Source organism: Jaculus jaculus, chromosome 5 (assembly GCF_020740685.1).
Source record: "Jaculus jaculus isolate mJacJac1 chromosome 5, mJacJac1.mat.Y.cur, whole genome shotgun sequence".
Classification (NCBI taxonomy): Eukaryota; Metazoa; Chordata; class Mammalia; order Rodentia; family Dipodidae; genus Jaculus; species Jaculus jaculus.
Window position 1 is genome coordinate 47,723,334 of NC_059106.1, and position 25,876 is coordinate 47,749,209.

Consider the following 25,876-nt stretch of genomic DNA (forward strand, 5'->3'; position numbering starts at 1 on the left):
CCTTTTTTGTTTTTTTCAGCCTTCTGAAATCCAAACACTCATTGCTTATTACTTCAAGACCCCAGTCTTTCTCTGTACCCACTCCAAGTTTCTTGGCAACTTAATCATCCTTAAATATTAGATTTGATTTTGTTGATGACACATTCTCAGTCAGAAAGTCCTCCTTGCCCATCCCAGGTAGCTAAAGTTATATTCCTGGCAGCCTGTCTGAGACCTGGCTCTCCTTTTGCTATTACTGTGGATTTTACTTTTTAGTAGTTCTTCTATCTTTCCTAACAGACCTACAGGGATTGGGGCTTGGAACAAAAGTATCTGGGGAGTTCTACCTATAAGGTCATGTTCAGAATGTTCAGATTTAGTCTGGAACCCCAAGCCCCCTGGAACTGTCCCTGTCCTATTCATTTTTATTCTTTTTAAATATTTAATTAATTTATTTATTTGAAAGAGAATGCTGAGAATGTGGGTACACCAGGGCCTCCAGCTGCTGCAAACAAACTCTAGATGCATGCACCGCCTAGTGCATCTGGCTTTACGTGGGTTCTGGGGAATCGAACCTTGGTCCTTTGGCTTTGCAGGCAAACGCCTTACACTAAGCCATCCCTTCAGCCCATAGCTTGTATTTTTTGAAGGGCTTCTTGAACTCTAGAACAATACATACACATTAGAGACAGAAGACATTGCTACTGTTTTTAAGCATTGCTGAGAACAGTAGTTGCACATTTAGACTGTAAACCTATAAAGACTGTAAAATATCAGATTATAAGAGTTAACTCCTTCTGCAAACAAGCAACAACAAAAAAAAACATGCCTTCATGAAATCTTGGGAGAATCCTGAGGTGATGTAAGTGTGCCTTGCACCCAACAGGTGAGAGTTTAAGTAGTGGCTGTGTCTCAGATGAGTTCCAGTGTGCCTCAGGGAGTTCACCTGGGATGCCAGGAAGTCCCCATCATGAATGTGTAGTTTACACGCAAGGTGAATGTTCCTGTGTTCGTTGGTGTGTAGAAAAAACCCCAAGAGCTCCGAGCAACTACTGAAAGGTGAACAGATAAATGTTTAGAGTCTTTGGGTGAGTGCTGAGGACTTGGGTTACCATGATCAGTATGTCCATGTTGTAGCTTTTTTCCACCTTTCAGAAACATTTTTCAGAAGGCTTCACACATCTGAACATCTCTTTTCTGCATCAGCAGCTGTGGTGAAAACAAGGAAACAGAAAGGGTCAGCCCAGACTTCATTTGGGATGTGTGTGTTTGTGGAATGAGCTGTCTTTGTGGTAGAAATGTTGTTTGAAGCTTACCATTTTGAGTGCCTAGTAAAGAATTGGCTTTATTTTTCTTTCATAATGATGACCAACATTTATGCACCTAACAGGGGGAAAATGTTACATAAGTATATTTTAAACAAAACTTGCTTATTTTGGTGCTGTTTGACAGAATATACAGCTAACAGTGGGTTATAGGTGACTTCTGTTGTGTGATGGGAGTTGTTATAATCTTGAGTGTGCAGAGGAGTTCTCATCAGAACACAGGGAGTGATTAGAAGATCCTTTTGCTCCTGCCTATCCCACTTTTTCTATCCCACTTTTTCATGTTGGTTTTTCCCTCTATATTTCTTGGCAATTACTCTTCCAAATAAGGAAAGGAAATTAACTTTTTAATTTGAGTATTTTGATGGTATTGACTTAACTGCATCCAGGAACACTGACAAATGCTCCTTTTGTTTTTGTATTATGGGGAGGAATAGACTAATATTAGAGTGAGAGGTAAAAACAATATAGCTTCATATGTGTGCAGTATGTGCTGTGTGTGAGATACTTACATGTTTATATATAGATGCTCTTAGAGGTGTGTGGAGACTAGAAGAGGTCAGGTGGTCTTCTTCTGTCATCCAGGTGTTTTCTTAAGATGAGATGGAGTCCCTTTCTAAATGCAGCACTGTGGGTTTTGGCAGCCTCAGTGATTCTCCAGTCTCTGCTCCTCACAGGATTGGGGTTATAGGCATGCTTGGCCATGCCTAGCTGGGAAATTGAACTCAGGCCCTTTTAGGCCCTCATGCTTGTGAGTAGCCCTCTTACCTTCTGAGCCATCTCCCAGGCCAGATTATTACAGAAAGCTTGAGATTTCTGATGTTATAAATTTCATGCTCAGGGAAATATGACACAGGACTAGTATAAATTTAATGAAATAAATAAGGGATAGTATTAACAGGTGTCTATAACATGTCAGTTAAAGTGTTAGGTAATCTACAATGGCCAAACATTTGTTTCTAAGCTGCTTATTAATGGATGCTAGGAACATTTTCTTTTGTGGACCTGGGGAGCAAACACATTGTTTCACACATGCTAGGCAAGTGCTCTGTGACTGAGCTATACCCTCCTGCTCATGAGCAGCGTTTTTTTTAAAATTTCCCATTAATTTTTTTTTTTTTTTTAAATAGTAGAAGAGCTATTCTGATGGGAAATACCCCTGGGCACCCACGGTGTAGGTTTGGATTTATAGTACTTTCCTGCCATATCAGCTGGTTTCTTACTGACATGTTAATGTGGTGTGTTTAATTGCTCGAGGCCTACCAGAGCCTTAAGGCTGTTGACCTCAGAGCTCACTATAACTTAGGTCTTTAGAACAGAGTACTTAATCGGTTCTATTTTCTTACTTGTGTTCCCAAACCTCTGGTAACATGAGACCTTTGTGTTTTCAGTCTGTTGCACAGAAACTGTGCCATCACCAGCAGGTTCTCCCACCTGGAGTAAACCCACTGAACCCCACTTCCTCATTTCAGTTTGTGTCCTGACAGAACTGCTCTGCACATCGGGTCCTTTGGCCTGGGGAAGTTGCTTTAGACCTCTAGCATATGTTGAGGACACTAATATTGAAGGGGGCAGGCTTGCAGGGTTTTAAATATCTGTGTCCTGTGTCTCCTCACTTTTGTCGGTGAAGCAAGTCCTCTCTGTTCTCTCTGTCACCACTGTCTTTGGCCTTGGGTGGAAGTCATTCTAGTGGGTGAGAGACAGTTTTCAGCCAGTCCACACCCTCTGAGTCAGTGTTTGCTGCATCTTCCTGTCTTCTTGGTCTCTCTCCACACACACAATCTTCCTGTTTTTAAAATGAGAAACACTTCAGGTTTGACTTCTCATTATAGTTTCTCTAACTTGATAAAACGGTCTGTATTCTCGTTTTCTGTGTGTGTGTGTGGCGGGGGGGGGGGGGTCGTTGCTGGGGATTGAACCAGAGCTTTGAATCTCCTAGACAAGCATGCTACCATGGAGCCCTTGTAATTTGTATTTTCCAGGGAAAGTTGGGGCTGTGCTTTTTTAGCATGACACTAGATGATTTTTCTTGTGGAATTACATTATTTTGGGAAAGGAAGATGAATGATTTTCATTCAACACATTACTGGACAGCTGGCAGTATTTGTTTCTCTTTAACCTAATGTGAGCACAGCCTGTTTTCAGGTCATTGCTTGGAGCTTCCACATTGTAGTGTGGTGATGGATGGCACCTTCCAGTAGGAACGAGTACAAGTTTTCTGTGGCAGTGAGCACAGTAACTGTAAGTCAGTAAAAACTTTGGAGAAAAGTTGGCACAGTTCATCTGTTTGTTTGAAGTTTCTGGCTTGGGAGAATCTTAATGTGAGCAAGATGAAGTCAGTGCACCTCTCAGCTAAAAGTTTCTTCACCTGAACATTTACTGCAGTGGTGCCTAGTGGTCACCAGGGCCACTTGCGCAGTGATGAATTTTACAGTTTTTCTTATGTAAGACTCCTCTCACAAAGTGCCATCTTACAGTCTTTGTCTTGTAACTAGTGCCTTTGTCATCACTTTTTTTTTGTCTTTTAAAATTTAGTATAATCATTCTAGTTCCCTTATTCATTTCTGTTTCATTCTTTTAAAATTATTTATAATTTATTTATTTATTTGCAAGCAGAGAGAGATAGGAAAGGAAGAGAGAGAGAGAGAATGAGAATGGGCATGCCAGGGTCTCCTGTCACTGCACATACACTCTAGATGCATGTACCACTTTGTGCATCTGGCTTTAAGTGGGTACTGAGGAATCAAACCTGGATCTTTAGGCTTTGCAGGCAAGTGCCTTAACTGTTAAGCTGTTGTCTCCAACCCTGGTTTTATTCTTTGTCCAGACATTCCTAAGTCTTAAAAGTCAGTAATGTCTTCTGATTTTCATGTTATGATGTGGGATTGGTTGTAACTTAAGAAAGTGACTTACTATGAAGTTAATTATAGTACTTTCCAAATAGCCACTAAAAATCTATCTAAACTGGTTCTAAAAATAATTAGAAAACCAGTGACTTATCGGTGAATGTATATGTCAGATTAAATGTTATTTTCCCAATTCCCCTTTCCCTTAGGCTTAAACCAATTTTAAAGACTTGGCTATTGCCTTTTCTATGGCTTCCAACTAGCTTTGTAGAATTTACAGTCCTGCAGAGATAGATGAGGACAGCTTAACCAGTATTACATGTTTATTAGTGCTAGTTTGTGTCTGTGGTCAGATTAATCTGCTGTATTTTAGATGGTTGGTGAGGGGCTACAGGGACAGGAGCATTTACCATTTGGATACTCAGATTTGATTTTCCAGTTGCCATATCAGATAACAGCACTTACCAGTTGCTGAGATTGTTTTGGCATCTTCAGGGATTAGTGATGATTTTGTTGTTATATTGATCCTGGTCATAAACAATCAGATCATCTTTGTGATACTAACAGGTTACATACCACTAAGGATGATTTGTTCTAGAATCTTAAAAAGTTAAGTACATGCATATTATTAAAATGTTAGAAATACAGAGATCACGTCTCAAAGATTGCATGCTACTAGTAAACTAATGAGAATATAGATTCTAAACTTGTATCTGTCTACTGTACTTTTTCTGCTTTAATGTATTTTCTGTTTCCAAATTTTCAGTATTTACCATTGGAAAACCAGAGCCACTTAATATTTTATCATGAAGAAATGCATTTGCCAGAATGTTTTTGTTGCTATGTGGGAAAAGAATCCTATCTAGTTTTGCATTGATAGGCTCCATCATTAAGCTTCTCACATTGATAGAACTTTGACCTCAAGGTACCATTCATTACTTCAGTGGGCATGTGAAAGTGTGATTTGGAAGTACGTGCCGAGCATGAAGGTTAGGCAAGATTGCCAGGAGCTTCCAGGGCTTTGAGCCATGCCAGAGGAGTCTTGGAAAGAAACTTCAGAATAGCATTTGGATCTGTGATCCCATCTCAAGTAGTCACATGACTACCACTGACCAGGGGTTCTTTGCTGGGTGTGTGCTTGGGAATGCATGTAGGCATTTTTGCTTGTGAAAAATGATTAGAGGCATGTCTGGCATCGCCTGCTCAGGAAAGTGCTAAATGCCCCAGAATGAAGGGCACGTTTCCCATAAGGCATTGTCCATCTTGACACAGTGATGCTCTGTGAAGAATGTCCCAAGTCTCACTTTTTGTTGTTTGGAGACGGGGGTCTTCTAGGTTGCTTACGTGAGTCTTAACTTCTGGGCGCAAGCAATCCTGTCAGATCTTTCAAGTAAGCTGGGACCATGGGTACCCATCACCATGGCCAGTTCAGTTATCTTGGTTTTTGCCTTAGCATACTTTAATGCATAATTTAATCTAAAACATCAGCTAAAAAGTCACTGTCAGGTTTGCAAATGGTTTTGTTATTGTGAAATAAATAAATGTATATATTTGGTTTTTTTTTTAAGTTTTTTTTTCGTTTATTTTTATTTATTTATTTGAGAGCAACAGACAGAGAGAGAAAGAGGGAGGGAGGGAGGGAGGGAGGGAGGGAGGGAGAGAGAGAGAGAGAGAGAGAGAGAGAGAGAGAGAGGGAGGGAGGGAGGGAGGGAGGGAGAGAGAATGGGCACGCCAGGGCCTCCAGCCACTGCAAAAGAATTCCAGATGCGTGTACCCCCTTGTGCATCTGGCTAATGTGGGTCCTGGGGAATCGAGTCTCGAACCGGGGTCCTTAGGCTTGACAGGCAAGCGCCTAACTGCTAAGCCATCTCTTCAGCCCTATATTTGTTTTTTTGAGGTAGAGTTTCACTCTAGCTCAGGCTAACCTGGAATTTACTATGTAGTTTCTGGGTGGCCTCAAACTCATGGCGATCCTCCTCCCTCTGCCTCCCTAGTGCTGGGATTAAAGGCGTGTGCCACCACCCCCGACCCTGTGAAATATTTTAGATATGTTCTTTACTATGGTATGAGTCAAGAAGGAGATAGAAAAAAAGTGGAAAAAAATAGGGGGTCTAACTTTGACCATCTAGGATTAGAAGGGAAAGAGAAGAGGGTCTCTTGCATGCACATGTGTGTGCATACACACACATGTAAAGTGACACCTTTCAAAGAGGGTTTTGGGATCCTTGTTTTCTCCAGAAAAAGAGGGAACTAATAGCATGGAAGGCATCATAGGTGTCTAATTACACAGCAGTCCGAATTCTGTAGTAGCTTTGAGTTTATAGGAGGTTCCCATTCATTAAGATAATACATTACAGACTTTAATGTTTTAAATCCTGTATGTTTTGGCTATCCAGTGTGAGATATTAGATGACTCACCTGCTTGAATCATGCCTGTGAGCTAGCACCTAAGAAGGGTGAAGGATAGGAAATGGGAAATAAAGAGGGAGAACCAAATGCAAAGCAGATGGAAGGAAGGCAGCACCTTAGAAAGTAATATCTCCTTCTCTCCTGCCTTCAGGACCGAGAAAGAGCTTGGTTTCATCCTTGATGTCCCCTTTTGTTCATACCTCACATCTATCTACCATCCATACTCAGCGGCTCTGCTTTAAATGATATTCAGGATCCGGTCATTTCAATCTCCTCACCCACCAGGCCATCCAGCACCATCTTCTGCCTAGCTTAGGTGCTGGTACCTCACATCACCTCTTGTAAATTTCCTCACCTGTGTGCCCAAGGACCCAGGCCAGATACCTGTAGACATCACACTCACAACTGCAGCTTCTAGGTCCTCTCCCTTCTCCACAACCTCATACCTTCTCAGGTTTTAGCTCTTCTTCCCAGCTTTCCTGAAAGAGCTCCCTTCCCCTCCCCTCCGACCAAATTGTTGTATTGTCAGATGTAGAGACACAGGCAGAGATGGTCAGTCCTCTGTCCTTCTCTCTATCCCTTGTCTCCTTGTTTCTCTCTTCAGCACCTTCTCATCTGATGTATTTTCTGTATTTATGGGCCCCCTGCCCTTCTGATCTGACACATGTATTTTTCATGTTTGTGCACTCCCTGCTGTGGAGGTCAGGGGTCTTCCCAAGGGTTATTGCCCAAGAATAGTTCCTGACACGTAGTAGGTGCTTAGGGGATTCAGGAGAAACAGGCAGGTGAGGGAGCACTCACTAAGTGCCATCTAGTTTCTAGAATCAACAATAAAGCCAATTAAGTTTGGGCTGGAGAGAGGGCTCAGCTGTTAAAGGTGCTTGCTTATAATGATTCTTCAGTACTCATATAAAGTTAGATACACAACCTGTTGCATGGGTCTGGAGTTTGTTTGCAGTTGCAAAAGGTCCTGGCACAATCTTACATCCTCTTCTCTCTCCCTCTTCCCAATTCTAAATAACTAAATCAAAATATTTACAAAATATTTATTTATTTGCAAGGGCGGAAGAAAGAGAGAGACAGAGAGAGGGGGGGAGGGAGGGAGAGACGGGGGAAGGAGGGAGGGAGGGAGAGAGAGAGAGAGAGAGAGAGAGAGAGAAAGAAAAAGGTGGTAGATAGGGCATGTCAGAGACTTGCCACTGCAAACAAACTCCAGATGCAAAAGCATTTGGTTTTATGTGGGTACTGGGGGATTGAACCCAGCTGTCAGGCTTTGCAAGAAAGTGCCTTTAACCATTTACTGTCTCTCTAGCCCCATCAGAAAATTGGCTGGAGAGATGGCTTAGTGGTTAAGGCGCTTGTCTGAAAAGCTAAAGGACCTAGGTTTGATTCCCCAGTACCCACATAAAGCCGGCTGCACAAGGTGGCGCATGTGAGTGGGCTAGAGGCCCTGGTGTACCCATTCTCTTTCTCTCTGTGTCTCTCAAATAAATACATAAATAAATACTTTTTAGAAAAAGATCTTTACTTTATCATTTTGTTCTTTGGCAATATGAAAGAATTGGTAAATCTATAAGGCAGAAATAGATTAAAAGTTTCTGGGCTGGAGAAATGGCCCAGCGGTCAAGGTGCTTGCCTTTAAAGCCTAATGACCTGAGTTTGATTCCCCAGTACCCATGTAAAGCCAGGTGCACAAAGTGGAGCATGTGTCTGGAGTCTGTTTGCAGTGGCTGGAGGCCCTGGTACACTCATTCTCTTTCTCTTTGCTTGCAAATAAATGAAAAAGAATATTTTTCAAAAAGTTTCATTGTACTGTGAAAGGGGATTAGAAAGGGATGGGGCAAATCACTGCTGGTAGGTGTGTGGTTTTTTTGTACTGGTAGAAATGTTGTTATTGATTTTAAATATGATAAATATATAGAATATATGCTGTAATATTATATTTAATATTTTATATATAACAATAATATTGATATGTTAATATATTACATATAATATATAATAAAGCTCTTGAATACATTCCTATTCAAGAGTATTTCATTTGAATCAAGTATGTGACACATTACTATTTTCATTAAGCTGTTAAATAGCACCATCACTATGAACCCAAACAAAATTAAACAGCAGCAAAGTCCCCTTAAAAGAGAGAGCAGATATAGGACCTTGGTCAAGGTCTCTAACCTGCTTGCATGTGTGTCTTGTCAGTTGGTGAAGAGTGCCAGGCTAACTGTGTTACAGTGGCAGAGCCTCCTGGTCCTTGGAAAAAGCTTCCTACATAATAGTTATTATGAAAGGGAAGGCTAGAACAAGGGAAATGGCACAGAAATATATCTCCTTCCAAACAGCTCTCATAAAGTGGTGCATTTTATTGGGATTTTAGTCTGTGTTTCACGGAGAACCAACCCCCTTTGTTTGGCATGGTGGCACATGCTTTTAATGTCAGGACTTGGAAGGCAGATGTTGGACAGTGGTGAGTTCAGGGCCAGCCTGGGGCTACAGAGTGAGTTCTAGGTCAGCCTTGGCTAGAGTGAGCCCCCTTCCTCAAAAGAAAGCAAAACCAAAGAAAAGAAAAATTCCAAAGAGAACCTTCCTTATCCAAATCCATAAACTTACCTATAAAAGCTTAGTAAGAGGACAAGTGAAAGCCTGAGGCATAAGGAGTGATTCAGGACCGCTGGTACCTGGTGGTAACCAGTGGGCAGCTATGTGGGATCCTGAGGACCTCTCATGCCCCAAATATGCACTTTTAATATGGTAATAATCTCAAGCCTCAGTAGTCATCAGGATCGTTTGTGTTTGATTGATATCTATGCCTATCTATATAGATACATAGATATAGATAGATACAGGTGAATAAATAGATACAGGCAGATAGGAAGAACATGTTAGATATATGTGAGAAAGATGTCAGATGTTTAATTTCAAAGGAATTGTCTGGTCTGTGTAACAAGATGCAGTATTATGGAATACATTACTTGGGCATAATACAAATAAAATGGTTCAGATGAGCAGGCCCATATTTAAATATAGTACCCTTGCTTATTAAAGGTAATCAGGTGAGTGTGGTTCAGTAGCTCAAGAAAAGGATAAACAAATCAACTTTTCTTATTACAGAACTGGGATAAAATATATCAAAGCATTGTTCTTTATGACAGAGGCAGGCATTATATTCTTACAGTATGAAGAATACCATTAAATGACATATTCCCTGGGCTATTAACAGAAAGTTAGAATGTAAGGTGACTTGTGAGTGAGGGAAGGAAAGATAAGGCATAAACAAATGCATGAAGAAACAAAAGAATTGTACTTAATGGTATGTGTGTATGTAGTGGAAACACTTAAAATATTACAGGGAGGTTCTACTTGAAGTGGCATGATTTTCATAAATTATGAATGATTGCAAATAACTCAAGGACATTTCAAATGATATTGTGTGTGTGTATAATTTTTTTTTTTGAGATCATGTCTCATGTAGCTCAAAATGACTTGATTCTCATACCTTCTCCCAAGTGCTGAAATTACAGGTGTATTCCACTAGCCCCAGCTAATACATTGTTATTTAGAAATGAATACAGTCTTGTATTAAGGTATGTTTAGAGAAATGCATTATTGGACGATTTTTTCTTTGTGAACATCACAAATGTACTTATACAGCATAGCTCAGACAACTGGTTAGATAAGGCAGTAATCTCATGGGACTACCTACCCTTGTATATGTGGCCCTTCATTGAACTGTCCTTGCCAGGTGTATGGCTGTATGCCGTGTGCTTACAAGAAAGGATTGTATCTTTGTGTTCTTTTACTCTGCTGTGAGTATGCTGAATATGATTGCACCTTTTTGTGAACCTACTTTTATTGAAACATATTGCATGTTACTGCATGTTTTTTGTTCTTTTTCTCAAAGAGAATTTCTCATGCCATTGTTAGTAAATCCATCTTTCTACTTCAGGAACTTGAGAAACAGAGTAATGGGGTGTGATTGTGTTTGCATGCAGCCCGGGACTGAAAGCAAAAGGACAGACAACTGCATTGCATAATGAATCACTCCTCAATGCTTCTGCCCATTAACAAAGCTAACTGGTTTCTTCTTAGGAATGATGCAATTCTAAAGCCAAAGTTTGATGTCATTCTAATGACTTTGCTTTTCATTGTAGAGTGCAATGAAACCTATAGAAGATAGTAAGAAGTCCATTTTATTGTGGACAATAAAGTGTGAGGAGTGGTCAGTATGGACTGAAGTCGATGTGGCTTGGAGCTCTTTATATGCCTGTTCTGTGTGTGGTTTAAATCCCTGTGGACTTGTAGGCAGGTACATATTACCATTGTCTGTTTTTCTTTTTAGGGCTCATGTAATCAGAGAGGTGTCTTTGTTGTGTGTCTTTACAGAACACAGCAGGAATTGAAAATGAATCAGGTGAGTTTAAAAATAAAAATTTATACCAATTCATGACCTAGATGTTAGACCATATGTTGATTTTAAGAGAGTAATATAGACCTCCATTTCTCCCCAAGTTTTGCTTTTGTTTCCTAACACCATTTATCAGTTTGCTGTACTCACTGTTTGTGCTTGTATGTAGAGTGGAATGTGCATGGCTTGTCGTGTGTTGGCATTTCTGTGGGTACTGAATGGAGATTCCTTCATAAAGAATTGAGCTCACACTTGTCTGTTTTACTGTCCCCTGACACACTCCAGTGTGAGGTTTTTGTAGTTTTTTTTTTTTTTTTTTTTTTTTTGATTTTTTTGAGGAAGGGTCTCATTCTGGCCCAGGCTGACCTGGAATTTACTGTGTTACTTCAGGGTGGCCTTGAACTCATGGTGATCTACCTATCTCTGCCTCCCAAGTGCTGAGATTAAAGGTGTGCGCCACCACACCCAGCTTATAGTTTTTTTTTTTTTTGTTTGTTTGAAGCATATTACGTGTTCATTTTTAGCACTTTTTATTTTATAATTTTAAATGGACTGAAACAGGAAGTTTGAAAGTTATTTTCAGAGACTAGAGCTGATGAAACACAAACTCTTAAGTATTTTATCCTTGAAAACCCTTTCCATTGAAAAAAGAAGGCAGATACTGAAATGTAAGATGTTTTTCTCTTTACAGGAGGGTGTGTGATCACTGGAGATTATCCTGCTGTGGGTATTTCTGTAACCTTAAAGGTGTTCTGATAAAAGCACAATCAATGGTGATGTTTTAATCTATTCTAGAGTAGCATTCTGTTTTCAAATACCTTTTGAAAACTTTTTGTAGAAATTTATGGATGCCTGAAACATTCTCTCTTCAAATTTTTATAAATACACTTTATTTATTTAAAAATTTTCATTATTGGGCTGGAGAGATGGCTTAGTGGTTAAGCACTCGCCTGTGAAGGCTAAGGATCCTGGTTTGAGGCTCGATTCCCCAGGACCCATGTTAGCCAGATGCATAAGGGGGCGCACATGTCTGGAGTTCATTTGCAGTGGCTGGAGGCCCTGACGCACCCATTTCTCTCTCTCTCTCTCTCTCTCTCTCTCTCTGCTTCTCTCCTTTCTGTTGCTCTCAAATAAATAAAATAAACAAAAAAATTAAAACATGTTTAAAAAATTTTATTATTGACACTTTCTGTAATTATAGACAATAAGCTCTAATAATGCCCTCCTCTCTCACTTTCCCCGTTACAACTCCACTCTCCATCATATCCCTTCCCCGTCTCAGTCTCTCTTTTATTTTGATGTCATCACTACTTTTTAAATACAAAGGACAAAACCTAAAAATTTGAAGAATATAATATATTTTAGTTTTTATCTTAACTCTGATATAACCATTTTGTATTCCTTATCAACTAAAACTTCAGACACCTTTTTATTGTTTACAGATTTTTCTAGCTAGAAATCATAAGTCCAGTTTCATCAGGTGAGGAAGTTTAATAACTTCAGGCCCATGTTGCATTGGGAAATATGAAGTTTTTGAAATGATCCTTTTGATTTCTTTTCATTACTTCATTTATCATAAGTATATTTGTTGTACTGCAGAGACTGTACATCATGAAGTATGAACGTGGTGAACACATGGAGCACATGGTATCTATTATTTTAAAACGTGAAGATTTACTGACATGCTTTTGAAGGCAAATCATTTTTGAACTGGTGAAGGGGGAGGGAAAATACAGAATGGATTTTCAGTCATTGTCCGTCGAAGTTATATTGATATATATCATAAACTTTATTTATTTTCCTATCTTAAGATTGATTTTTAATGTAAAGAGAGTCACCTAAAGGAGCCTGCATTTCTGCTGCCCACGGACTGTGTCAAAGGGGTTTTGTTTTTTGGTCAGAATGAAGCTTTCACAGAATTTAAATATTGGCTGTATTCTTGTTGCACTGTTGCTCTGTGCTCACTTATATGAGTTGTTAACAGTTGTACCAATGCTGTACTTCTTGCACCTTGTTGGGCTAGTAAGATTTCCAGTGTGTTTGGACTTTTTTTTTTTTATGTCTCAATTTTGCTTAAATATTCCATTTGTATCAAACAAAACTATGTTAAAAAAGTCTGCCTGGTATTCAAAAGAATTGTAGCAGTAACCATTTCATTTTTTGGCTCTTTTACAATTTCATTATGCTTATGACAAGTTTTAATATCAGCTCTCTAGAGGGCTCCCTTTGATGTCAAATGCGAAATATCAGTGGGAAAGTATCCTCATATGTTTCTAATGGTTAGCAGACTTCGGATTTGGGTGCAGTTTAAATAGTTTGGTAGTGATGAAAGGTTTATTTAGATTATAAAAATTGCCCACTCTTTGTGATTAAAATTTTAGCACTTCCATCTGTTTTCTGGCAATTGTCCTGTAATTTTTAAATATTAAAAATTGTTCGGGATGGTATACGAGTTTTGCTTTTTTATTTGCCACTGTTGTTTCCAGCCATTGAAAATGAGCATTAGGTGCATTATAAACTCGAGACTGACTTCACTACAAATCTAGGTCCAAGCACACAAATAAATTGGTTTATAGTTGACCCCTGCTTTCTTTCTGTCAAGGAGCTGCTCAGCATTGCCTTGATGAACTTTTGCTGTCAGGTCTGTCTCAATGATGGGCATGGTTTCTAAGACAATAGTAAAGACCCATTTCTTTCATGTGGACGGCCAGTTGAGGTAGAGGGAAGGATACAGGATCCTGGGCAGGGTCATACTATATTGCTTTGAGTGATTCCTTTAGAAGGAATAGTAGAATCCACAGCTCTTCTGCACAGTCTTTTACTGCTTGTTGAAATCACAGCCATGTCACTGTGTCCCAAGTTCTTGCCAGAAGGATAGCTTGCCAGATACTTCTGAGCTCACCTCCAGGGTTCCACAAGCCTCTAGAGCATGTGTTCTTTTGTCTTTCTTTCTTGTTCTCCTGTTGTTCATTCAGTACTCATGACTTTGCTATCCCTTTCATCTTGATGAAGCCCAGCTTGCTGGACTTGTGAGCCTTTTGCCCTCTCACTGAACCTTACTGGTTGATCATTGTCACACCCCACCCGGTTTTCCATTCTCTCCATATTTGGATCATAGATGACCTTCATTTCTTCATTAGTATTCCACACCAACCTGAATCATTGCTCCTCAACTTTTTGTGGAGTTCCAGCTTGATAAACGCATTGTAAAGTCAAAAGTGGTAAGGAGTTGTTGTAAACCTGGGGTTATCTGTATGTACCTCAGAGGTGTTCCCTTTTCCCTAGATTTATTAGTGATATGATGTAGTAGACTCCAAGTAGCTTAGAGTAGCTCTGCTAGGGTTATTACACTTGCTTTCTGTTGAATGCTTAGCACACATGCTGGACACTCTTTGCTAAGCATAGTATACTCTTCTCCTAGTTTTTATAGTCACTTCATAAAGTGCAGGTTATTTAATTTTCATTTTGTAGGTGAAGACATGAAGACCCAGCAAGGTGGCTGTAACTTGCCTGTGGTCATTCCAATAGTAAGTGAAAGAGCTAGATATCAAACCAGCCCAGCCTGTCAGATTCCAAAGCCCTGGCTCTTGGTCATCATGCCATAGTGCTGTATCAGCCAGGATAGATTACACTGTGCCGAGGTAACAAGCAACTCCAAACCTCAGTCACTTAACACAGCACTAGTTTGTTTCTTGTTCTTTCCACATAAATATCTGGTGTAGATTGGTATGGAACTCTGCTGTTGTTGTCACTCAAGAACCAGGAATGATAGACACTTTGTTTCAACACGTAACATTCATTGGCCATGGTCATGCAAGTACTTGTATCTTAAAATTCATGTTAGAGGGCAGAGAGATTTGATAATTGAGGGTAATTGTGATGATGTACTAAGACAATCTTGTTGCTAATTTACTGAGCCACAGTTTTCTCTGTGTCTTTGCCTGACTGAAATTTATAATTTTCTGGCCATATAGTGGCATATAATTGAAGCATTTCTCCATTTCCATCAGTATGTGTTGTTTCTGTTAACCAGTAACAAGGCATTGTAGCCTTCTGAATGATCAAAGAATGTTTTACCTCGTCAGTGCTGCAGATATAATCCTGAGCATTTGCTAAGCTGTCCGTAGTTCTCTTTCCTCAACCCTGGGGATGTTCATTCATCCCTCTGCACAGAGCCTGGCATATGATAGATACTATAGTTTGCATGATCAGAGGATGGCCAGGCAGGTTCTGGTTGATAGCAAGAGCGCTGTGGAGACAGTGAGGTGGGGTCCTGAGGTAGACAATGAATAATAGGTGAAGTTGGGGGAGATTCTAGATTACTTGCTCACAGAAAGCTATTTGGAGAAGGTGATTAATCTAAGAATCAAGACTCAGGTGGTGACTAGGATTCCTATGTGTAAAGATCAAGGTAAGGAAAATTCTAGGCAGAATGATATGCATTGAATATAAAGATCCTCAGGTGGGAACTAGCTTGGTTCAAGTGGAAGGTAAGCCAGTGGCTGGATTTTGGCCTCATCAGAGGCTCTGGGAGAAGATATTTGTGTAAGGGACAAGGGCAACTTTGTCGTCAGTCAGGAACCAGGAATGATGGTTCTTCTGAAGCCTTTTATGGGCCATGAGAAGACCTTTTCTATCCTTCCTCCCTCCCTTCCTTCCTCCCTCCCTCCCTCCCTCCCCTCCCCTCCCCTCCCCTCCCCTCCCCTCCCCTCCCCTCCCCTCCCCTCCCCTCCCCTCCCCTCCCCTCCCCTCCCCTCCCCTCCCCTCCCCTCCCCTTCCCTTCCCTTCCCTCCATCTCTCCCTCCCTCCCCCCCTCCCTTCCTTCTTTCTCCTGAGGTAGTGCCTCACTCTAGCCCAGGCTGACCTGGAATTCACTGTGGAGTCTCAGGGCAGCCTTGAACTCACAGCAGTTCTCCTACCTCTGCCTCCCAAGTGCTGGGATTAAAGGTGTGTGCCACCACACCCGGCAGAGAAGACACTTCTCTTTTCTAAGTGCAGTGGGATGCAGTCAACAGTGCTATAATCTGGTGGACATGTTCAGACTCTGGCTCCAACTGCCATGCTTGCTATGGAGCCCTGTGCAGGGTATGCTGATGCCTGTTCTCTGAGACCTACGCCATGTTGGAGGACAGCTTGGTAGACCTGCTAGCTCTGGGAAAGAGGCTTCTTTTTTTTTTGCATTTTAGAACCCATTTTGATAGCTGTCCTTTCCCAGGATAGTGTATGAGACTTTCTTGTCCTGTGTGCCCATCTGTTTACTGTTTATCACAGTCACATTCATTCGTTAGCCAAATGTGAAGTACTGTCTTAAAATATTGAAGACTATTTGACTTTTTCTCTTGTTGCTTGTTCTAGAGTAGTAGTGTGTAGCTTAGAATCTTGTTTTCCCTTTTTTTAATGAGAGACTTGTCATGTTGGCCTTGAAGATTTGTCTTGTTTGCCAAGTCTACAAAGAGAGAGTGGTGTACCCTCTAGTTCTTGGGTGTCTTTTGCTTGTGTCAGTTTTGGTGGTGATTCCTAACATGTTTGTTAATAATCTGTATCTTGTATGGATAAATAGAAGTCTTCTCAATCTCAGAGTTAAATTTCCTGTGAGCTACTGCTCTCATTTGAGAGTTTTGATCAAATTAATTGCTGAGAAGCTGCCTGTTTTAAAACTTCTTTTTAAAAACATTTTATTTCTATATTTGAGAGAAAGAGGGGGGGGAGAGAGAAAGATGGGGGGAGGGAGGAAATATAAATATGAATGGGCACTTCAGGGCCTCTAGCCACTGCAAATGAAGTCCATATGTATGTGCTACCTTGTGCATCACATGTGGATACTGGGGAATTGAACCTAGGTCCTTAGGCTTTGCAGGCAAGCCCCATAACCACTAAGCCATCTCTCCATCCCAAGAAGCTGCATGTTTTAATAGGTTAAAACTGATAGAACAATTTGTGGTTATTTACCAAAGAAATGCACAAGTGGAGTTATTTATATACATTTTCATGAAATATCAGTAAACCCTACTTATACTTTTAAAAACCCAATTATTGGTGCTGCCTGTGTGAGGTAGAACAGGCGCCTTCCTGCAACACAGTCATGGCCAGTGCCGTGCTGCACATGGGACTACCTTATCTGACACAGCAGGCAGTTAGCCCTTAGAGTGTGGGGCGGCGGGGGCCACTGGTTCTGAGGCCACTGGGAGTCAAGGAGAAAAGGGGTGAGTGACAAAGAGGGGTCAGCAGCTGGTTCCATAGGCCTTGTAAAGAACTGAAAAGAGTTTTGCCTGAGAGATAGGGGACTTTTGGAAGGTTTTGAGTATAGAAAATGTTAGAGTTGAGTTAAAAATATAAATCTTAATTAAATACTTTCTACTATAGACACACACACACACATATGTGTCTGTGTGTGTGTGTGTGTGTGTGTATTTTTTATTTTTTATCTTTTGGTTTTTTGAGGTAGGGTCTCACTCTAGCCCAAGTACTTCACTATGTAGTCTCAGGCTAGCCTCAAACTCATGGCAATCCTCCTACCTCTGCCATCCGAGTGCTGGTATTAAAAGTGTGCGCCACCAGGCCGGGCTCTGTATTTGTATTTTAAAAATATTTATTGATCTATTTAAGAGAGAGAAAAGCAGATATAGAATGGTTATGCCAGGGTCTCCAGGCACTGGAAACAAGCTGTAGGCTCATGCCCTACCTTGTGTATCTGGCTTGCATGGGTACTGAGAATTGAACCTGGGTCCTTAGACAGGCAAGTGCCTTAACCACTCCAGCCCTGTATTGGCCTTTAAACTTGGTGGTCTAAAGTTTCCTTTTGATTTAAAGATGAATGTATACTTAAGATTTAAAGTATGAGGTCAGGTAGATTCTTAAGCCTTTGTGTTTTTTGCTGTTTATATACAGGCGGTGTTTAAAACTTTATTCTAGCTGGGCGTAGTGTCATATGTCTGTAATCCCAGCATTGGGAGACAGAGGTAAGAGGAGCACAGTTCAGTTCCACCTGGCCTTAAACTACGTAGTGAATTCCAGGTCAGCCTGGGTTAGTGTGAGACTCTACCTTGAAAAACCAAAACAAACAAGCGAGCAAGCAAACAAACAAACCAAAAACCAAAAAACTTTATTCTTGTGCTTTTACATTTTTGCATGAATGTGTGCTCATTATTTTTTATTTATATTCCCTCTCTTTTTTTAAAAAAAATTTTTTAATTTTATTTTTTTGAGAGCGACAGACACAGAGAGAAAGACAGATAGAGGGAGAGAGAGAGAATGGGCGCGCCAGGGCTTCCAGCCTCTGCAAACGAACGCCAGACGCGTGCACCCCCTTGTGCATCTGGCTAACGTGGGACCTGGGGAACCGAGCCTCGAACCAGGGTCCTTAGGCTTCACAGGCAAGCGCTTAACCGCTAAGCCATCTCTCCAGCCCATATTCCCTCTCTTTTAAACCCTAAAACTATGCTAGAATAAAAATTGAAATCATTTTTGCTGTTCTAGCATATGCTAAGTATGTAGTGTATATATTTGTAGTAATGATTACAAATTTAATTTTCAGACTTTAATAAAGGTCTTCCAAGTAAGGTGTTTCTTGTTAGGATTTAAATCTCAATTAATAAATGTATAAGAAATTAGCATTCCAGTAATGTTACTTAAATCTCATTTGAATCACGTATTTTACTAGATTAATTAGCAGTTTTTATAAGATCTAGACAGGTCTTTCTGAATGAAAACAAACCTTTTCAGAAATTTAAAAAAATTAACAGCTTGGAGTGCATTTCCTTAAATAACTGGAAGGGCGTTGTGGCAAGAAGGCTTTCCTTTTGTGTTTGGGTATTAATTAATGTGGTAGTCAGGATGAGATAGTTTAGTTTTGCTTTTTCTCTGTGGTCTTGTGACTCACTGCCCACGTTCCATTCAGAGTGCTGCCATTGTGTGACCAGACAGACTGATTGGTTGTAGCTTGCTGTCTGGTATGTAATCCTGTGGTTGCAGTCAGTGGTATATGAGTTAGTAAAATGAAGGCTAGTACCTGTCTTTCAGGAAACACTGATAAGTTACTACTGTTGTCTCAACTAGGAGCCACATCCTAGCTCTTCCAGATGCATGCCTTCTCCTCTCACTGCTACTGAATGCAGATCCACACGTCCCTCGTTTGGACTGTCACAGATGGTTTCTCCATGAGCCTTGCCTCCCATATGTACATGATGTAAAACAGACCAGATAGAGAGTCAGAAAAGGAATAGGTGTGGTTAGTTGTTTGGGGTGTCTTTGTGGATAAGCTGGAGTTCTTTTTTTAGAAAAAAATATTTATTTATTGAGAGAGAGAGGGGAGCAGAAAGACACAGAGTGAGTATAGGTATGCCAGGGCCTCTTGCCATTGTAAACAAACTCTAGATGTAAGTGCCACTTTGTGCATCTCGTTATGTGGGTCCTGGGGAATCAAACTCAGACCATCAGGTTCTGAAAGCAAGTGCCTTTAGCCACTGACCAATTTCTCCAACCCCCTGGGATTCTATCTTAATTCGGATAAATAAAGAGGACATGGACTGGTTGGAAGCAGGAGGACCAGCAGCCTGGAGTCATCATCAGTGGGAAACCTGCCACGTGCCAAACCCTAGAGTGGGATGAGTGCCTAGTCCAAGGAGGGGAGGAGAGGTCACAGCATGGGCCGGTATACTGGTGGGGACAGGGAGGGACTGTAAGGATAAATGGGGATTTGTCTGTGACTTCTTTTTTTTTTTTTTTGGTTTATTTTTATTTATTTATTTGAGAACGACAGATAAAGAGAGAAAGAGGCAGAGAGAGAGAGAGAGAGAGAGAGAGAGAGAGAGAGAGAGAGAGAGACAGAGAGAATAGGCATGCCAGGGCCTCCAGCCACTGCAAACGAACTCCAGATGCGTCCGTCCCCTTGTGCATCTGGTTAACGTGGGTCCTGGGGAATCGAGCCTCGAACTGGGGTCCTTGGGCTTCACAGGCAAGCGCTTAACTGCTAAGCCATCTCTCCAGCCCTGTGTGTGATTTCTTCCAATAGTCTAACTCTTTTCTTCCTTCCCTTTCTCTTTTTACAATAAATCAATGCCAGCTGACTAGAAAGAATCGCAGCTCCACTGTTTGTGGCTTTGGATGAAGATTGCATAGGAAATGGCAATTTGGTCTCATCAATGAATAGCTCCTCCTGCTTATCCCCACCTCTTTTCCACCTCCCCTTACCTGTCAGCCCTGGTCCTTTGGTGGACTTTGTATTTGTGTGTGTGTGTGCCTGTGACTGTGTGTATGTGCTGCTGGAGTCATATCCAGGGCTTTGAGCATGCTAGGCAAGAGTTATGGGAAAAAAAGAGCTATGCCTCTGAGCCACACCCCAGTCTATTGTGTGACTCTTGATGTTGTTGACATCAGTGAGGTACCTGTGTATCCTGCATCAGTCTGTGGTCTGCAGGCAGATGACTCTTCCTTCCTGCTGGCTGAGCATGCTATAGCCCCTGGAGCCCTTGGCTGTGCACGTATGGGCCAAGACCAGATCACTGTGTCATTTCAGGCTTGTAGGACAGTGGTGGTGGATGGTGGGAATGGAGAAGGGGATCAGATCCAGTAGGTCTCAGGGGTGCAGCCATCTTGTCATTGCCTATATTTCCTCCCTAGAACTCTTTCCTATTTGACTAACAGCAGCTCATGGAGCCCTTCCACCTCTGCCCCCGTTTCTAGCACTAGGACACTTGCTGCTGCTTCTGTGTACATGACCCCTGAAAATCGTGTCCTGAGGCTCTGCACTTCTTCATTCTCTGCTTTCCACTGAAGCCTCCATGTCCTCCAAGGGACCCATGTACTCTTCAACTGCCCCTTTGTGTTGGTTCACAGCTGCCACTGTTCTGTGCCTGTCATCATAAGCCAGGCACCAGACACAGCATCTGCCTTCCTGAACTGCCTCTTGATTGAATTCTGCAGCCAGTGGGGACTCATGGAATGCAAGCTACCTACGGGAAATCCTGTTAGGATAGGAAGTTAGGGCAGGCATTAGTAGGCCTGCTTGTCACCTGGGTAGTGCAGAAGTCAGCAGTACAAATGCATATTGGCTCCTTTTCTTGTTCTTCCTCTGCTCTGCTTCTCCCGGGTGGCGTCTGTCTATCCCACGTTCTTCTGGTCTGCTGTGCTGCTGCTTCAGAGCTTCCTGGTGCTGCCGTGGAGCCCTTGAGCCCATGCGCTCTTCTCCTGGGTCGCCAGTGGTTACATCGCGCCCTGCTAGAGTATGGAAGCCACAATTTAGCAATTTCCCATTCATCAGCTCTCAGAATGACTATGTCATCCTGTAACAGAGCTTACAAAAGGAAAATTCCAGTTGGGTTTTTCTTTTACAAGACAGCCTGGCAGCGTGTGTCTTTCTCGAATAAAACTTTTACTTTCTTCAAAAAAGAAAATGAAAAAGAAAATCCCACACCTTACAGTAAAGTATGCAAGTGACATCTTGTGTTATTATAATAGTAACTCTGACCTTGCTGACCCCATAAAGGGTTCCCAGGCATCCCTGGTGGAGGTAGTAGAGACCCATCTGGATTGTATCTGAGTCCACTTCATTAAAACTGTGTAGTGTGGGGAAGTGGCTGTTTGCTGCTGTTTTGTGGCTTAGTGTTTGAGAGGCCAAACCCTGAAGCCTGGCAGGGTTGGAATTGTCTAGCTCAACTGTGTAATGGCTAGGACTGTGGCAGGTTTCACTTTTCTCTGAACGATGAGGACCATAAAAGTAACCATAGCAAGTAGTAATGCAGAGAATGAGTGAGGCAGTGTGGTCTCTTGGAATAATGCCTGACTGTCCTGACAACTCCATCGTACTCCATGTGATTATTCTTGTCTTGATGATTAAGTGAAGGAGCATGCATAAAATTCTGAGCACAGGTCTTGGCCCACAGAAACGGCTGAAGGCTATCTTACTTCAGCTCCCCACTCATCCAGTATGGGGGTCACATTCTGGGTCACAGGAAAGGTGACCAGGGAAAGCATGTGGGTCTCCAGTACTCCAGAAAGGTCAGACCTGGAAACACATCTCCAAGGTTTCTTGTCTTAGGTACAGAAAGGTTCCCCAGTGGGTAGCCTTGTTCAGCTTTATTGACTGTTGTCGCCTCACTGCCCAGCATGGTGCTAGCCTAGAGTAGGTATTTGGGAAGTATTTGTTAATGATTGGATAATGGGCTGGGTGAAGAGGGCCTGTGGCCAGTAGCTGGGGAAGGGAGAGAATATTGACCTTTTTTTGGTTTGTTTGATTTTTTCAAGGTAGGGTCTCACTCTAGCTCAGGCTGACCTGGAATTCACTATGTAGTCTCTGGGTGGCCTTGAACTCACAGTGATCCTCCTATATCTGCCTCCTAAGTTCTAAGATTAAAGGCATGCGCCACCATGCCTGGCGAGAATATTGACTTTCTTTGTGTTTGAGGTAGTGAGAGGTTGAGACAACACATCAACATGGTCACTGAATAATTTATAGCTTGTTAACACATTTGAATTTAATGCTTGCTGTTACAGATTGTGTGTCAGCACAAGTTTGGAGACTGTTCTTCACTAAGCTGTCAGAGAAAAGTCCTCAGTATAGGAGAGCAGAGTTCTTTAATCTCTTCCATCTGGATCAGGATTAAACATTCAAAGCAGGAACTAGAATGCGGTTTAGGGGCTGGAGAGATGGCTTAGCGGTTAAGCGCTTGCCTGTGAAGCCTAAGGACCCCGGTTCGAGGCTCGGTTCCCCAGGTCCCACATTAGCCAGATGCACAAGGGGGCGCACGCGTCTGGAGTTCGTTTGCAGTGGCTGGAAGCCCTGGCTCGCCCATTCTCTCTCTTTCCCTCTATGTGTCTTTCTCTCTATGTCTGTCGCTCTCAAATAAATAAATAAAAAATGAACCAAAAAAAAAAATTTAGAATGCGGTTTAGTTGGTAGAGAGCTTGCCTAGCATGCATGAAGCCCTGGGTTCAGTCCATAGCACTATACAAACTGAGCGTGGTAGTACCTAGCACAAGGAAGTGGAGGCAAGAGGATCAGAAGTTCAAGGTCATCCTCATCCAGTCTGGGATATGTGAGAACCTGTCTCAATAAAAAAATAATACAAGTACAGTGCTCCATAGACCAGCACAGGAAAAGGGACCGGAGAGTCTCAGGAAGCAGTGGAAGTCCTGTCCTTGCTGAACCTGCCTTTGTCTTCATGACTGCATACCTCCTCTGCCTCTCAGTCCTTGTGCATGGGGATGCTCTTCTCTAGGCCTTGCCCTGCCTCGGCCCTGGTTGCTCGTTTCCTCTGCCCTGGACACAGTGGTCTTTTTGCCTGACTGCTCTCTGAGCTAAACAGCCTTCTTCCTAATCAGAATTTGATCCCTGCTGCTGCCTTTTCCTATTAGGTGTTCTCCCATGCCCCACCTAAATGCCAGCACATTTTCTCTGCTTCCACACCATTTAATCGCTGCACCCTCTTTCTGTGTTTGATTTTTTTTTCCCCCCTGAGCATCAGGTTTTGCATTGTTTCATTTTGTTATACCTAGAACATTAGCCCCCCAGGGGGTACTTAACATTGTGTGGAGGTTGCAGCTGCTTTTAGATTAAGATCTATGTGGGAAACAGTTCCTGGGTCAAATTGTGATTGTTTTGCATACAAACCAATATGTTGGTTCAAAGTCTTTACTAAAAAATGATTTTTAAAAAATTTTTGTTCATTTTTATTTACTTGAGAGCAACAGACAGAGAAAGAGGCAGATAGAGAGAGAGAGAGAGAGAGAGAGAGAGAAAGAGAGAGAGAGAATGGGCACGCCAGGGCCTCCAGCCACTGCAAACGAACCCCAGATGCATGCGCCCCCTTGTGCATCTGGCTAACGTGGGTCCTGGGGAATTGAGCCTCGAACTGGGGTACTTAGGCTTCACAGGCAAGCGCTTAACCATTAAGCCATCTCTCCAGCCCTAAAAAATGATTTTTATGTAGTCAGCCCTCTGTATCCATGGGTTCTGCAAGTTTTACAAGTTCAGATTTGAAATATTTAGAAAACAAACTTGCCACTGTAGTGGATATATACAGACATTTCCCTTGCCCATAATCCCTCAACAATACAGCATAGCATCTGTTTATATAACATTACATTGTACTGGGTATTGCACATGATCTAGAGATGAGTTAAAGTATATGGAAAGAGAAGGTAATATGTAAATACTGTGCAGTTTACATAAGGGACCTGTTACAGTCAGCTCCACATTGCTGGGATGAACATCTAAAACAGGCTCAGTTTAGGGGAGGAAGGGGTTCTTTCATGTTTACAGATGCAGGGAAGCTCCATCAGTGGTGAAAGAAGCTGCTTTCAGACACTCAAGCAGAGGCATACCATCACCAGCCAGCCAACCCCAAAAGCAACAGGCACAAAACAGTAGGGGCCAGCCTTAGCTTAGACTGCTGCATACTTTTGGACTGGAAATCAGATCCACTCCCAAATACGCCTTAGGGCTGTACCCCAGGATCTGTCCCCCAGTGATACCTCCTCCAGCCAGGTCCCTGGAGACCCAAATTACAAGCTTAATAAAACACCTGAGCCTATGGGGGAAATAAATTCAAACTACCACAGGACCTGAGCATTCCTTGGCTTTGGTATCTGCAGGTGGGGCAATGGGCTGGGATGAATCCTGGTCCTGGAACCAATTGAAGGACAGCTGTATCAACTCAAAAAATACCTGGCACAAGTCCTAGAAATTGAGGCACCAGTGGGAAAAGCCTTCCTGATAGACTAGGAGACCCTGTTACTTGTTTTTGTCCCTCTTCAAAGAGTTTAAGTGGGTATTCTACAAAGAGTCAGACACTCATTCAAGTCTGCTGCTCAACACTGGGAATTGATCCCTGAGTGAAAGATACTGTTTGTGTGCATTGGATAGTTTGCAGCCAGAGCTACTGCTAGGAAAATTCCAGCAGATGGAAGGGGAGGCTTGGTCCAGCCAGTGTCTGGAGTGTCTTACCGTGAATTGAAGTTGAGGCCTGTTGTCATGTGAAGAATACTATAGCAAGCAGAAAAGAGCTTTCCTCCATATGAATATGAGCCCACATTAAGAGTTGTGGTTGAGGTGAGATTGATATCACAGGCTGGTAATCCCAGCACTGAAGAGGCTAGGGCAGGAAGATCTTGAATTGGAGTCCAGTCAGTTGGGAGTTGGAGCCATATAGTAAGACCCTATCTCAAAACAAATAAGGGGTAGATCTAAAACAAGTAGGCAGGGACAAAACAGTTTCCCTTTTTTCTTGCTTACTCCTGCTGCTCTGCAGGGTCCTTTATATTCACATTTACAGGTGGTACCAGATTTTTAGTGCCTAAGCTCTTGCATTTGAGTCACACATTTCCTGTAGGAAAACCAATCCCACTGTAGGTGCCACCTCCTGCTGATGTACTTATGGAGTCTGAGCTGTAAAACAGAAAATATCAGATTATATTCCAGCGGATCTTAACAAGAATCTGTAGTGAATATTAGCTTGGGCTCTAGAGTCAGACAGACAGGGATTCAGAATAACTTCGACGGGCTGGAGAGATTGCTTAGTGGTTTGGGCATTTGCCTATGAAGCCAAAGGACTCAGGTTTGATTCCCCAGGACCCACATAAGCCAGATGCACAATGTGATACATGTATCTGGAGTTCTTTTGCAGTGACTGAAGGCCTTGGCACACTTATTCTCTCTCTCCAATAAAGAAAATAAATAAAAGTCTTTTAAAAAAGAGAGTAACTTAGGGTATTTCCCTAAGCTTCAGTTTCTTCTATGTGTATATCTTGTGGAGTGACGTATTGATAGGGCAGGCTTTTTTTGTTTGTTTTCTTTTTTTGTTTTATTGTTTTGAGGTAGGGACTCACTCTGGCCCAAGCTGACATGGAATTCACTGTGTAGACTCAGGGTGGCCTCGAACTCAACGGTGATCTCCTGCCTCTGCCTCCCAGGT

General features: G+C 42.0%; 1 protein-coding gene across 3 annotated transcripts in view; it reads left to right on the plus strand.

Moving 5' to 3' along the window:
* The window catches only part of Prdm2 (PR/SET domain 2), a 127,328-nt gene that overhangs the window by 7,595 nt on the left and 93,857 nt on the right, over positions 1-25,876 (plus strand). For all 3 annotated transcript variants that reach the window (XM_045150661.1, XM_004657627.2, XM_045150662.1), the window contains exon 2: positions 10,902-10,973. In XM_045150661.1, coding sequence (XP_045006596.1) covers positions 10,965-10,973 — 9 coding nt within the window. In that variant the 5' untranslated portion in view covers positions 10,902-10,964. The remainder of the gene's footprint in view (positions 1-10,901; positions 10,974-25,876) is intronic.